The 15,525-nt window shown below is 36.1% G+C and overlaps 1 protein-coding gene and 1 long non-coding RNA gene across 2 annotated transcripts in view; both read left to right on the forward strand.

Moving 5' to 3' along the window:
• Positions 1-390: 390 nt before the first annotated feature.
• vapb (VAMP (vesicle-associated membrane protein)-associated protein B and C) overlaps positions 391-15,525 on the forward strand; it is a 19,170-nt gene continuing 4,035 nt past the window's right edge. Inside the window, exons 1-5 of the mRNA XM_007546846.2 lie at positions 391-654; positions 5,597-5,749; positions 11,509-11,612; positions 12,364-12,444; positions 13,210-13,386. Coding sequence (XP_007546908.1) covers positions 597-654; positions 5,597-5,749; positions 11,509-11,612; positions 12,364-12,444; positions 13,210-13,386 — 573 coding nt within the window. The 5' untranslated portion in view covers positions 391-596. The remainder of the gene's footprint in view (positions 655-5,596; positions 5,750-11,508; positions 11,613-12,363; positions 12,445-13,209; positions 13,387-15,525) is intronic.
• LOC107835670 (uncharacterized) lies at positions 9,083-11,088 on the forward strand. The gene is made up of 2 exons (XR_001661483.1): positions 9,083-10,963; positions 11,005-11,088. It is a non-coding gene; the product is annotated as an uncharacterized LOC107835670 (long non-coding RNA).

Here is a 15,525-nt window from a genome sequence, read left to right on the forward strand (position 1 = left end):
TTGATTGATTGATTGATTCATATTTATTAAATGAAGTAAAATAGAATGGAAAATGAATAGAAAATATTTCCTATCCTACACATCACGATGCAAAATGTATGCTTTTTATTATTTGAATTCTATGCTCTATTTTTTTCTTAAGTTAAAAATATTCAATGATTTATTAATATGCTGAGTTGAAGAAAGAAGTCGCAACAGCACACTACAGAGTCTGTTTCAGCACTGAGGGTGACAGGGTGTAAACAGGTGTTTTATTCTGAAGCTGAAACCTGCACCTTTCTGTTTGGGTTCAGATTTCCTACAGGCCCCAGCAGGGTGAGGGGGGCCCCGCCAGCCTTGGGTCCTCCCCAGCCCGGCATCACCCCTCCCCAGCCGGGCGGCTATGCAGAGGCAGTGACGTCACTGGGCTGACTCCCTTCCTGCTGCATCACAGCAGCCTTTAGCAGCTCTGGTAGTACTTGTGACCGTGGGGGACGGAATATACAGCGCTAGTTCACAGAAAACAGCAGCCTTTAGCAGGTTTAACAACATCCTAACACGGGGTTAGGTGTCAGGAAGCGGTTGCAGTGCGATAACCCCGCTCCAGTTGTTGGGATATGGCCAGGCCGGAACAGGTTCTGCTCTTGGAGCCTCAGCACGAACTGAAATTCAGAGGTAAGAGGGGAGGGCCCCGGCTGTGGACGAGAGGAGGGGAGGGGGAGCTTCCTCTGCCAGCATGAAAATGGGGGGCAGTCCAGTGTAGGAATAATCAAAACGGGGAGAGGCTGCAGAGCAGTTGTATTTTGACAGTATTGCTTTGTAAAGACCCAATGCTTTTCTGAAAGGACTCATGCTAGGTGATCTGCTAGCTGGATTAGCTTTCGACGGTGAAGTTAGCTGGGCCTTGTCGCTCATTTTTCCTGCAGCAATCATATTTAAGCGTTCATACATGAAACGCACACCTGTTAGCTTACAGATGGCATTGGTACTCTCTTGGGCATAATAGGGCTTTGTGAAATAGGTAAAATGCCATACTCCTCAGCTAAATCACCTCTAGCAATGATAGCTTAGTAGCATTAGCCTGCTTTCTGATTGGCCAGCTAGCTGTCATCTAATAACTTGACAGCACACAGGACGCGGACACTGGGCAGCTTCTGCTGTTTAACATCATTACGGTGCCGTCAACATTCACTGTTGAAGGTCCAGCAACAGTCGCAAACATCCTAGCCACGCTTGGTATTCGGTTTAGAGACATCACGCTGCTTTAGGCCCAAATAATGTTACATAAACTCTCATTGTACTCTACTTCAGCATGTTGCAGCAGATTAAAAAGCTCTGCCACAGCTCCAGATATTAAACTTTGGCTCTTGAAATGCACAAAAGAGATACAACGTTGATTGCTTAAGAAAATAAACTGCTCAGACAATGATGGATATTTATCATTATCCATCATTATCCAGACACAGAAAAAAAAGAAAATAGAATAGTTATATCCACCATGTAATTGTGAAATATTTGCTTGAATGGGTTTAATGAATGATTCAAATGTATTAATTAGGGATTGTTTTAGTTAGCATGAAAAATGCAAAAAGTTGAAATTTTAATGTGTTCAAAAGAAACATAAAGTCTAATCATGCTCCTATGCAATTTAATACTCAGTCTTCAGTTAGATGAATTAAAATATCAATGAAATTGTTTCATTATTGTTACATTTGTCTTTTTGCACTATTATTGCAATTTTGTTGAGGACATATTTAATGAACATCTTATTTTATCAACTACACAAAGGAATGTATGTAATTCATTTTCAATGTGCAGGTGATTAGGATTTCAGAATTAAGCAAGGATTTATAGATAATCATCATTCTTGATTAGCAATGATGACTCCAAACAAAGGAGACAATGGAGAATTTTAAAATGAGAAAATGACAAACAGGCATTAAGTCTTATCAATGAGATTATTGGTATATCAGCATATAAAACATATCATGATTTTATTTATTGAAAAAAGCCCAGGTTTTGACTTTTGCACAACTTTTACACTATGTATATCTATCACACTGTCATATTTTTGACTCGAAGCAACCTCTCGCATAGTTTACAGTGTTGTACAAAAGCTGTAAAGCCTCAATCATAACCTTTTTTGTGGTTCAGCTAGTCACAATCATTATTTAAAGTGGCACTATTTTTGTTGATGCATTTGACATCAGCTTGCAAGGCATTTTCTTATTTTTTTGTGCTTACAGCCTCCCAGAAGTAATGCCAGGCAGTAAAAACAGCAACCACTCCTACAAAGCCGCTTTTTCTTTTTTTTTTACAGTTTTAATTGTTTTTTTTTATAACTGTGGGCAACAATGTAATCCTATAAGTCTTAAAACCTTTCACATGATTTTGCTGTTTTTTTTTTAATTTAATTGTCTTAATCTATGGTTCTGTGCAAGACAGAAAGATTTCAGTCTTAGCACACGAGGTAATAACCACAAATCACATGCTCATAATTAATCCCCAAGTAGTTCTGTAGGCACACAGTGTGAAAACCCCGTAAATAAAGTTTAGGCCGTTTAGCTTTGTGCATGACCTCTCGATTAAATATCCTAAACAATCAAGAACTGAACTTTCTCACCTTTAAACTGTTTTATTGTCAGCACTAACATTAGTAATGCGTATCTAAGGGAAAAAGAACTCGACTGTAAGATCCAGCTATGTATTGTGTTTTCTTAAATATATTTTTTTCATAATAGTCTTCAGCTTTTATTTATGGTTTTCATAAATTGAATTAGACCCAAAGCTGCTTCCAGGAAGAAGTAGATCAGGTGTTACAGTAGTTTGGATTGTTTCAATTAAGTTTATTTTTAGATGTCAAACAAAGATTATGAAGGTGTGAATTTACCTTTTGTCTTTGCTCAGAAAAGAAGGGAAGTATCAGTAGCCGATGATTTTTGCTGATCTGGAACTTTATCTTATCTCGTGGTATATGTCCATGTTTTTCTCAGTAAATGTTTGCTTTACTCAGTTTCAAATCTTATCCTCAAAGCAGCTGCTTCTATAGACGTCTGGTATGATAAAACATATTTGATTTGAGCAGTGGGAGTAATTTATAATTGTTAAATAGGAAAACAAATAGTATTTTGTAAGCTGTAACATTTTTCACATCATAGAAGATCTGCAGATGGGGATTACTGTTGATACAATATATTAATTTTGTGGTAGTTAGCTAAAAATAAATAAATAAGGACTTTATTACAAATATGTGTATTTTAAAATAGTCTTCTAGAAGTTAAACATTACATTTGAAAACTGTTAGCCTGCAAACTATGATCTTGCTACTTCATCTGCTTTCAAGTTTTAATCATAGACTTTTTTATTGTTGCTTAGTCAGTTATGAATTGCCTTTATCACTGTTATTTTGGGAGGTACTCGTTTCAGTTTTGGTTCTCTGCCAATGTAGAAAGCATTTCAACAAATCAATGCTGTTTGTGCAGAAAGTGAAGAGATAATTAGTTTGCTGATAAGTTTCCAAGGAGACGTTGTTTGTTTTTGCTTTGTATTGTATTCATTTCAGTGCAGCTTTTGTCCAGTGTGAACAGAAGCTGGACAAAAACAATGAATATTATTCACCCTAATGGAAATAATTCTGAATTGGCATGATTATTATCTTGTATAACATGAAAACATATTCCTATTAACCAAAGAAAATGCAACCTGAACGGAGTTGTTAGGATTAATTAACACAGTTAGAGTTGAAACTCGATAATGAAAAATACTCCACTGTTTTTTGATTCTGTGGAAACCTGTTTTAAAGCACAGGGTTGCCTCTGTGCCTCAGAATATGTTCAACAACTGTATAACAATATTTTCTTTCTCTTAATTATATTAAAACGAGTAAGAAGCCAGGAATTTAGTATCGATTTAGAGCTAATTTTTTCATATAGCTAATCCATAGATAAGCCAACACTTAGAAGTAGTAATGTCCTTTATGGAAGTATTAATTTTGGGTCCAGATGGGCAAACCAGATCCAATGTGTAAACAAGGATCTGGTTTGTACAAAAGGTTTAGTTTGTTTTGTAAATGATCTGGCCATTGAAAATGTATCCAGCAACATGCCTGTCTTGTTCCTGGATATATTTCATCATATTTTTTGTTTTAATCAGCAGAGTAGGTTCCCACAGCTGCTCTACTTGTCAGCTCCCATGTGAGCTCAACATTTGTTAGTGTTTACTTATTATTAGTGTTAAATCCTTATCTACTGAACAGAGAAGTAATAGACAGTGCTCTGCTGTTATCAGTGGTGTTATTTTTATGTCTTCAGCTGTATTTTGACTTTTGACTGCTACAGGAGCTGCTGATGGATTATTACAGTCCATGATTCCCTTTAAATGTGACAAATAAATTGGTATTATTGATAACTTTGCATGTATCCCTTTCTGGTGCTATAATATTTTTGATGCTGCCTCTGCTTTTATATAAGACAGGAAAAATCAGAGTAATTCAACTTGGTTAACTTGAACTCTAAATAAAGTCTTATTTCTTTGTGAAGGATGCATTAATGTCTGTTTTAACATTCATACTGCTCCGAAAGTGTTATTAAATTGTATAATTCTGTTTTATTTTAATTAAATTGATACCAGACTACTACTAATCCACATTTTTGCTTTGTTATAGTTATGAATTTTGTGTAGACGGATGAGAAAAAGAGCTTGAAGGGCCTGAAAGCTTTCTGTCAGCCCCACATTTATCAGGATGTAAACTGTAATTTGACTCGAATTTTATTTATTCATGAAATTTTCATTTGCGTTTCTGTCTGTTCTACATTTAGGATTTAACTTTGTTACAAGAACAATGTTGATCCTGTTTTGCAATCTATATGAATAATTAAAGCTTCACCATCTCTTTCAGGTTTAGCACCGTTTTTTTTTTTTTTTTTCCCAGGAACTCTAGTTTTCTGCGTTATTGACAAATCTGTGCAACCTAATGCAGCTGGCCTTGGAGAGCCTTGGAGAGATGTGGGCTGCATCTGTAATGTTGCCTGTAGTTAATTGAAGCCAAAGTGCTTTAGCTGTCCTGTTTGTAGGTTTTACCATAAAAGGAGAATGTGATTTATGGATTTATTTTTTCTGGATTACAGATACTTTTCAGTCCAGTTTATTAAAACATGTATTTGTTTGAAATGGTCTTTTGTTGTTTGACTGTTTTTCTGTTGCTGGTGTTTCCCCTGCAGCAGTAAATGATGGATGTATATTCTGATGAACCTTGATCATTTGTTTTGGCTCATTTTTTTTAATTTTTTTTTACTGTGTAGCTTAAAGACGTTATGAACCTTTTGACTTTGCGTGCCAGTTACAGTTTATTCTCCATCTGTCTTTTTTGATTTGTCTTGTTTTTCTAGCATTTGGCATTGCAGTAATCTGACCAAGGAATGGTATAAACCCGTTTGTGTGGTCGCTCAAATCATAACCTCCCCAGGTTTAAATTAAAAAGAATCTCTCTGCAGATTTAGTTTATGTGTTTCTTCCTGGAAATTATTTCTCTCTTTTCTTTTTTCCCTTATTTTTCCAACCATTAAGATTACGTAAAGTTCATATTTTTACGGGCCTCTTCTGTTTACTTTTCTCTCAGGTCCGTTTTCGGACGTGGTCACCACAAATCTTAAGCTCTCCAACCCTACAGACAGGAATGTATGTTTTAAGGTCAAGACGACAGCGCCTCGCCGGTACTGTGTGCGGCCCAACAGCGGCATCATTGATGCAGGCACCTCAATCAATGTCTCTGGTAAGGATGAATTAGTAGTACTGACTTGTTTGTTAGATTTTCCTACAAGTTTCAGTGAACCCCAGCGTTATGGTAAATTTTTCTCTGCAATGTGACTCCGAATTTGCTTATTCTTGGATTTTTTTCATAGTAAACCAAAAGAGAATGCAGCGTAAAAAGCTGAAATATGTAGGTGCGATTGTACTTAACATGCTATTGGCTGGTGTTTGCAGAGCAGCCAGTCCAAGAACACCATTTATTTTCCTTGCTGCTGATTGGTTGTGTCCTCAGGAGTGGGTGTTAGCTTTTGCAGTTGTTCAAAGATGGCTTCAACTGTGCATATGTAACTTTATTTTATTTAATTTGTTAAAACAGAATCTATATCATGACCGTAGTTTGAGACAGGTAATCTGCGAAAAAAAATAACTTTTCTGCCTTCTGCCAGTGCTAACCAGAAACAACCAATCAGAGCCAGGAGGCGGATTTTAGTGCTGTCAATCAAACTTGTGTATGTGCTGTTGGGAGTCCAACGTAGTTCATTAAAATGCTGGATATTTAGTCCATAACTATAAAATGATATAATAAACCTGTATCTAATTATACAGCTCTTTGGATTGTCACAATATTTATTTTTTTCTCAGTAATTATTACAATAAAAAATATTATTGAGATAATTTTCAAATAATGCATTGATAAAGACATATTAATGCAAGTTCACCCTCTCAGAAACTTAGAAACTTTAATTTTGTAACAGGCACTTAACACTGGAATTGGAAGACATTTCAGATTTCCACAATAAAACACAATCAAAAACAATAAATAAAAAGGGAATAAAAACACCTCGCAACCAAGACTATAAATAAAATTGATTATGATGTCTCTGTAAATAAAATTTCCCTTCAAAAAAAGTTTTTTTTATTTTTTTTTATTGTGTAACAATGGGAAATTTTAAAGGACATTTCCAAAAGATTTCCTCCAAAAAGCCAGGTAGTACACCGAGTTCTACCAGGCTGCTTTTCCACTCTCTCTGTAGTAAAGAGATGAATGTTTCCATACTGTGACACCCCAACCAGATGCTCATTTTACAGCCTCCCCTATCTGGTGTCAACAACCCCAGACTGAGTTACTGCTGCTCGCTGTCAACAGTAGGTGACAAGCTGAGTCCATCATTCATTACCCTTATTAGGCTGAAAAGGGTCAACTTGGAGTCACAAAACAGGATTTCTTGCCTCAGAACAGAATTTCGTTGGCAAACTTAAAGGTGTGCTCTGTAACCAGTTTCTTTTCCCAGCAAGTACTCAGGCTTACATGGTGTTTTTAAAGCACTGGAGTTGACAGAACCGTGAAATGTGGATTCTAGCATTTCAGGAAATGTACTTATTAAAAACAGAGCACATTGTTTTGATGGATACATCCAGATGGATTTAAGTTCTTCCATACCTTTAAAAGTAAAAATAGTAAAATATTATCTATACTGACTATCTCAAATCATATTTGGCTAGGCTTTCTCTACTAAATTTAATTCAAATTGACTGAGTTGTTTGTGGATGTTGCTTGTGTGTCAGATTTATAGGTGTACCAGAAACATACAAATAAAAATAAATAAAATTTTTGTAAGCCATTAATTGCATGTAAACGGGTTGAAATGTATCAAAATAATTAATCAAAATTAATGCATTAAAGTCCAAGCCCTAATATAATTATATATACCTCTTTGCTGTAACTGTATGCTGAGTTTGACTGCGACCACAAGAATGTTGTTCATGATTGGTGTTAACATCTTCTAAATGGAAAAGTCTAACTTGACCATGTAAAAACATCTTTCATATCCACAACTATTAAAATGTATGTAGCTCATTGTGAATGTTTTTATGACACAGTATATGCAGCTCTGGATAGTGTTATCATTTCATTAGCTTGTCCTTACATTTATTTCCTGTGGGCCTTTTGTTTTGACTGAACCAGACACTGATTCATCTGTCCAAGCTGAGATCTGAGTAGATATTTACTCAATATATCAGCTCAAAAGTCTCCGAGTCATGTCTGATGTTTTCTAATAATCAGAGGCCGTACTAGCTCCATTTCAAGTCAAATATATTTTCATAACAAAGTTCAACGTATAAAGTGGAAGGCGATGAGTTGCAGGTTATTTCTGTGTAGTCAGTACTTATTTCCCTTTCAGATTTAATTGAATAGGACAGTCTCAGAAGCACATAATCAGGGGAGTAAAGGCATTGTGCCTAGGCCTGTCGTGATAAACGATAAATCAATTAATCGCACGATAAATTAAACCTATTGACCTCATTTTAATTATCGGCTTTATCCTCTCTTCCTGCCGTTTTTTTCTTTCTGTTGATGACACTGAATGAAAAAAGGCTCAACTCCGGTGCTCTGCACTGACCCTCCCTTCCTCAGTTCCTTAGTGTAATGTCCAGCGGACACTACACGAATTGTCGGGCCATTTCCAAAACCTGAAAGACACATTAGCCGACAGAAAATCTAGGTAACTGTTTTATCGGTTTCGATCGTGCCGTGTGGTGTCCAGCCACCTGGCACAAAATTATGGCTACAAGTCCAGTTAACTAATTTAAAATGGGGCATTAATCAATGCTTTACTAGAATCTACCTGTGATGCATGAGGCTAGAGTCAGCGTAAAATCCTGACTGAATGAAAATCATTATAACCTATTTATGTCACGTTAACGAAGAACAGATGAAAAGTTACCGGGTTTATCGACTGCGGTAGCAATTTGGCTCCAACTCCTCCCCTTGTCATTTCTATATTATTTGTACGAAATGTTGAATAAATATTAATGTTGTTTCCACATATCATCTCCGATGTCCGCTGGACTTCGGGTTGCGCCGTGTCAGCTGTTTGGGATTCCCCTCCATAATTTCCCCTCAGAAAACACGGAGGAGAATCCGTGCTTTCTGATTGGCTACCTGTCACATTCAGCGTTAAGCTCCCAGTCGGGGAAAACCCCTGATTTAGATCGGAGCGGCCACGACGATCTACCATAACACACCACACACTGCAGGATGATCGGTTACGAAATCACCAGCGACAATCTTAGATCGGCCAACGAGCTAAGATTGTCGTAAGGGGAAAATAGGGCCAAAAAATCGTGAAGTGTGAACTATTGCGACAGGATGTGCCCATCTTCTCTTTTTAAATCTAGTGATTACTGAAGGGCAATATAGTAAACAGACTTCATAATCTGCACTCTTTTGGTTGAATGCAGTATTTATTTCCACTTTGGCTTTATGTTGTTTAATTTTTATTCAAGTACTTTTTTTGTTAATGGAGACTGAGAATCCATTTTATTTTTGTTTTTGGTTGCTTTGTTTATTTAGTTTATCAGTTCCCGTGTTATGTGTTCTTTTGAAAATAAAGTGTATCTATCTATGGCAGCAAATAGCATGCATTATCTATTTGTGAATTAGACAACTATCTAACAAAATACTGCATTGTTTTAGTTGTTGGAAGGGGGAAAAGTGTTTTCTGTGCACCAGTTTCAGATTTTACAGACTTGTTGATGCAAAGAAGCCACTTTGTCGGTCAGTTTCCACTTGTATAGGCGTACTGATTTAAGAGTTTATCCGTATAAAGCTTTACACTAAGACATCACATCATAGCAGCACTGTTTCTTTTAAGTTTGAATGCAGCTGCGATTAAGCAGAGAAGATTTCAATCTGTTTTGCCAAAATGTACGTAACTTTTGATCTGACATGTATCTCCTCATCTGCTGTTAAATAAGCTTAAAAGAATATCAGTTTTATATCTTTTTTATATCTTTTGCTTTAGCTCAGGAGGTCAACTTGCGTCTTTGTGGAGTATTGAATATTAATTATACACGTAAACCATTCTGTCGATGCTTTTTTGAGGGCTTCTTTTAATGGTTGTTGTTTACCCAGCTGCCTTTGCTGTGCTTAATACCTTCAGCTCCTGAGAGTTTTATAAAGTGCTAGTTCTGGCATTAGACTAGAGCAATAAATAACACAACTTAAAAAAGAAGCTCTTTTTGAAGTCTTGTGACTTTTTTCTCATCTCAAACAACCTTTTTAACACTCTCCTTTGTTACTCTAAAATGCATTCATACTTTACTGCCTCCATTCTCTGGTGTTGTCCCTGCGGACCCAAGCTAGATGGTTGTGCAAATTGGGTCTGACTGAAACAGGACATTCTCAATCTGTTCATGCCGTCTGTTTCTGATTTGCAATGTTGAGCCACATTGATTGCTGAAATGGTGCACAACTCTGCTCTTGGGAGCATTGGCATGTGCCATATATGAAAGTCATGCTGATATCCAGGCCAGCTTTGAATACAGGTCATTTGTTTTCAGTGAAATTATAATAAAAGTAATAATGAAAAAATAATAATCCCACAAGCATAGAGGACGTAGTCGGCACTGACGTAGAAATATGGCTTCTGATTACATCCTGATTTAAAAGTTGGAGTCAAGGGAGGTAAATTATCCTCCATTTATAACCATTTTCATCTTTCCAGACCTCCGTTTGACGACACGAGTAAGTGATTACTGTAAATCATTTTTACAGCTTTAAAATACCTTCTCGGTGACATCAAATACTAGGAGGACTGATAAAGCGAGAGGCTGAGGAGAAATATTCTCCACACCTGCTTTTTGTTAGGCCGATATGTAATGCTCGGAAGGAAAAAGGCTTCAAAGTTGTTAGAAAGATTAGCCCCAGGGGTATCTGTCGGTCCGTCACTGTATCATCATCATGGTAACAGAAACGAGTCATATTCACCACTTTCTCCATGCTGTTCAAGCAGTCTCAAAGCCTTTGACTTTTATGTAGACATGATGGACATTTCAAGCTGTAACAAATGTTGTCTGCTGTTCCGTTTTATCTGTTGATGCAAAAATAAATTCTATTTTTGATTTCCATGAATTAACTAGAGGTGTGAAAACAATAGTCATGCTGTGTGGGGGGAAGGGTTCAGCATTACTTTGTTTTTCTTCCTTTCCTTTTACTTTTTTGATTAAAACATTTTTTATAAAAAGAAGAAAATAAGAAAAAAAATGTATATTTGTTTTGATCAACCCACAGAACTATCATGCACCATTGCTGTGACTTTGGCCTGACAATAGAAACTAAAAAAGTAAAGCAATAAAATGTAAAAAAAAAAGTACTCTTTTTCTAAAAAGAATTGATACAACCATGTAGTAATGCTGAAAAAGTACAATGCCTGGTTATAATTTTAAATAGTTTGTACATATTTTGGGTTTAGTGCATGTACTTTTTTTTCTTAGGAACATTACATCATATTTGTGTGACAAACAATGACATGTTGGAAATTGTGGTTCTGTGCACTCGAGGTTAGATTTAAATGATTTTAGAATCATTTATATTTTTATTCTCAACCTCAGTTCATGAAATGCATTTATTTAGCAGGGAAAACACGGATATTTCTGTCTAATCTGTCAAACATTAACAAGAAAAAAACTGTCTGATTTCAGCTGCTGGCTGATTTATTGGTTGCATCACTTCCACATATGAAGGGATTTTTAAATAAAGCAGCGTTATGTCTCATCATATTCAATAAATGTTGTCAGTTCAAATAAAAGAAAATGAAAAACTATCATATTGAAAACAACTGTGACTTTCTTCTTTCATCTCCAACCAAATTTCTTTTCAGATTTACTGCTGTGGCTTCAAAAATCCCTAAAGCCAACCTGAAATGTATTGTGACTCAGATAAGCTACAGTGCTGTTTTGCTCATTTGTTCTGTCACTGATTGTCCTTTTGTTTTTCAGTCATGTTGCAACCCTTTGAATACGACCCAAATGAAAAAAGTAAGCACAAGTTTATGGTCCAGTCCATGCTAGCGCCTCCTGACATGACTGACATGGAGGGAGTGGTAAGTGTTTCTCATCATTCTTTGGCTGTAGTTTGGGAATATTATCTAAACTGTTCCTGCATTTTCTTGTTCTGCATATGTGGAAAACACATTAAAAACACTTAAACCATTACAGGATCATTTTTGTTTGTTTGTATAAAAACAATAAAACAGTGACATCGGCTGATTTTCAAACCTTTGCTGTGGTAGAAATGATTGGTTTCTCACGCGAGTATCACCCAAAATTAAGGAAATCGCAGGCGATTTATCTGTTCATTCAAACTTAGCAGAAGCGCTAAATAAAAAATTAGCTCCGCTGTTAGCGCATTAGCAGAAGTGTGTCAACCATTGCAAATTATAATATTAATAAGCCTAAATTTGTGCTTTTCATAAACAAAACACACATTTTGTTTACCAGTTTTGAGCAGCATGAGTTGGTTCAAAGAAATGTCAATGTAATTGTTATTGGTTATTAATAATACCAATATTAATTTTTTGTTATGGTACAAATATATCATTATTATTTTAAATCTGTCTAATATAAAATAAGTGATTTTTAACAGTCTGTGTCTGTAATAATTTGGTTCATTTTGCTAATGTAATATTTCTTGTGCTGCTGGCTGTTCATTATAACTCTGGTTATTTATCATACTAATTTTTTAATAAGCCTTCAGCTTATTAGGAGACATGTGTTGTCTAATAACCTAATAACACAAGTTTCTTACCAATGAGTTTATAGTTTAAAATATTCCCTATATTTTTCTGTCTGCAGTGGAAAGAAGCAAAGCCAGAGGAGTTGATGGACTCTAAGCTGAGATGTGTTTTTGAGATGCCAACAGAGAATGAAAAAACGGTCAGCTCTTGTACTTTTTGCTTTGTTTTATTGTGCATGCTGTTGTGTCATTACATATAATTCAAACTGTTGTACTATGGTATATTTTTATTTACCATTTCTTTCTTTCCAGCACATCTACAACACCTAATACATATGTTTACAAGGAGAGGCTGCATATTTTTTTCTTTTTGCACTCTCAAGTTTCTTTTTCAAAATTACAATTCTGGTTGTCAATTATTTTTCCATTTCCTCTTGTGTTTCTTCACCTTTTCTTGCAACAACCACACTTTAACTCCAACGGCCTTTAAGAAAGTCACTTTGTTTTAGTCTCGCACGTAGTTTATTTTTGTTGTGGTTCTTCCTTGGCCACCTGATTCCGTTCAGCTGTAGACACGGCGTTTCATCAGAGATAGCAGCTTAGTCTAACAGCTTATTGCACGCAGGGAGCAAAAACAGCCTTCAGTAGTTGTTTTGAATTAGTTATGACCTACATGAGACGTTTGCTGGGCGCCCAGTAGGGGCTGTGTGCCATGGAGTGTTTTAAGCAGACATAATGGTGATGGAAACCAGCTTGATCCTCTTATGAAAGGCACTCCTGGGTGAACTCTCCTACAGAGGTGTCTGTGTCTTTCTACTGCTGTAAATGAACAGTGTTAAAGTTCCCAAATGTAAACAGATGGTTCTAACTTCATGCCAGGCGACTAAGACGTTGTTGGGAATGTCGGTGTAAACATTTTAGCACCAGTTTACTGATTGCATCAACCCTCCGTAACCCACTTACAGCACGATATGGAGTCCAATAAGATGTCGTCGAGCTTGCTGAAGTCGGAGTCATCTGCGCTGCCCGTGAAGTCGCTGAGCTCCACCCTGAACGACGGAGAAGTAAAAAATTTCATGGAGGAGTGCAAGAGGCTGCAGATGGAGGCTCAAAGGCTACGGGAAGAAAACAAACAGATTAGAGTGAGTAAAACAACTCGAAAGACAAGAATTACTTCATTCCTTCTCGTCCTCCTCATTTCTCTTGTTTTGGTCCATTTCTCAAAGGCTCACAAGTCAATAGACAGACAGGAAACTTGAGTTTGTTCAATTCAAAAAATACTTCACTGAGCCCAAGGGGAAATTAAATAAAGTTAAAAAGTTGTTTTAATTGTGGCTTAAAATTTATCCTTTGTTGTGGAATGAAAAATGTGAGTGCTTATCTCCCCAAAAGTACAATTTGACGAATAAAACCACTCATTGTTTAGACTGAAACATCCAGACTAAATAATGTTGGTTTTTCAAACCAGAGTGTCAAATGATAAAATATGTTTGGACGCTTCTGATCAACGAGCTCAGTTATTTAGAGTTGGTTTCAAACACTGGACTGCATTAATGTTAAGTCTGTCCAAGTCCATCTTAGTCTTTTTTCAACATTTCTTAGGAAGACTGGTTGACATCCATCCTTCCATCAAGACCATCTCAAATAAGATCTTGGCTAGCATTACATCAGCTAAAGGGATCTTTTAGATCTGTCTTATGTTCCTTTTTGTTTTTAAGGGATACTTTTTCAACTTTTATTAATGACATTATGAGTATCGATCCAAGAAATGTCACGTTATTTATGTATATATGTGGAAAACACAAAAAAATGTATGTGAAACACTTTATTTAAATATATTTTTTGTTTATTTTTGTTTGTTTTCAGGAAACTTAATGTTTCATCACTGAAATAAACCATCGGTCATATATTCAGATATTGCTAAGAGAAGGTCTTTTCATATTTATGCAGCCAATGACTATTTTAGTAATTGATTAATCAATTAATCTGATCTGATAATTGGATAAAAGGTTTGGCACAGTCTGTATAGTTTTCACTTAACTCTTTTACACAACATTAGAAACACATTAAAAGATGGAAATAAACAAATAATTAAATTGATTTTTAAATAAGAAAATAATTTATTGCCTAAGATGCAATAACATAATATTCCTTTAGTGTATGTTTTATTATTTGCAGCAAAGGATGCACCAGCAGCTGAAAAAACAGCTTCTAACATCAATATATGAAAAGTTTGGCTGTTTCTTTTTGACTGATTATTTTTGGATTCATTAACTGATAAATGGAGAGCAAAAGGTGCTTGAGAGTTTTTTAATAATGTGAATCAGGTGAAACTAAAACTACGCCACTTGATGAGTTTTGTGTAGAACATATTTTCAGACAAAAATTTTTTTATCTTAAATTCAAAATCTACTGATTTTTCCTACAATTTTGGTTTAATTACTGCTCTGTGTATGTTGCTCCCTCAGAAAATGGCTTTTTTTTGCGTCTGTACACTCAAAGTAATGATTAATCAATTACTAAACTAGTTATTTCAACAATCAATTAATCAAGATTAATAAAGATTAATCTGATTAATCCGATTAATTGTTTCAGCCCCAACCTGAAGTGTCTAAGAAATCATGAAAGCAACTTAAATGAATGAGCCTAAATGTTCTCATGTGTGCTGCGTATAAAACCAAACGGCAGAAATGAATCCTGTATCCTAAATGAAAGACAGATTGAACAAATAAACTTTTCATCAAAAGTTTATATGACTTCAATAAACCGTCATTTTGGTACTGATTAATAATCACGGTAAAGTAAAGCAAATGAATTAGCTTGTTGAGTCAAAGAAAGCGGAGAGCCCTCCACCCTGTGACAGCTATTCAAAGCCCAGTTTTGCAACAAGTAATTTAAATCAATGAGCCTGCTATCAGTCACAACTATCGATGAGGTAAGGTTTGAAAAGGAGTTCTGTAAAAGTCGGGCTGGGCATGAGTCACACACGCTCCCACCAGGCTGCCAAGAAAGAGTCGGCCTCCTCTCTAACATCACCGCCATCCCTCCCCTTTAAGGTCCTGCCAGAGGCAGAGCGATTGTTGGCTGGTCCTGCGGCTCAGATTAAACTAACAGAGCGCCCCGACCCCACCCCACCCGCTGCTGGGAAATGAAGTGTGTTAAAGCCTGGCGCCTTGTGTGTTCCTCGGGGGATTGGGTCGGATGAAACTTTAAGCAGATCCTGTTTCTTTGAGCTGATAAATAAACTCTTTTCTAGGGCTGGCGATATGACTTTAAAATAT

The sequence above is a fragment of the Poecilia formosa genome, unplaced genomic scaffold, assembly GCF_000485575.1.
Source record: "Poecilia formosa unplaced genomic scaffold, Poecilia_formosa-5.1.2 Scaffold18, whole genome shotgun sequence".
NCBI lineage: Eukaryota > Metazoa > Chordata > Actinopteri > Cyprinodontiformes > Poeciliidae > Poecilia > Poecilia formosa.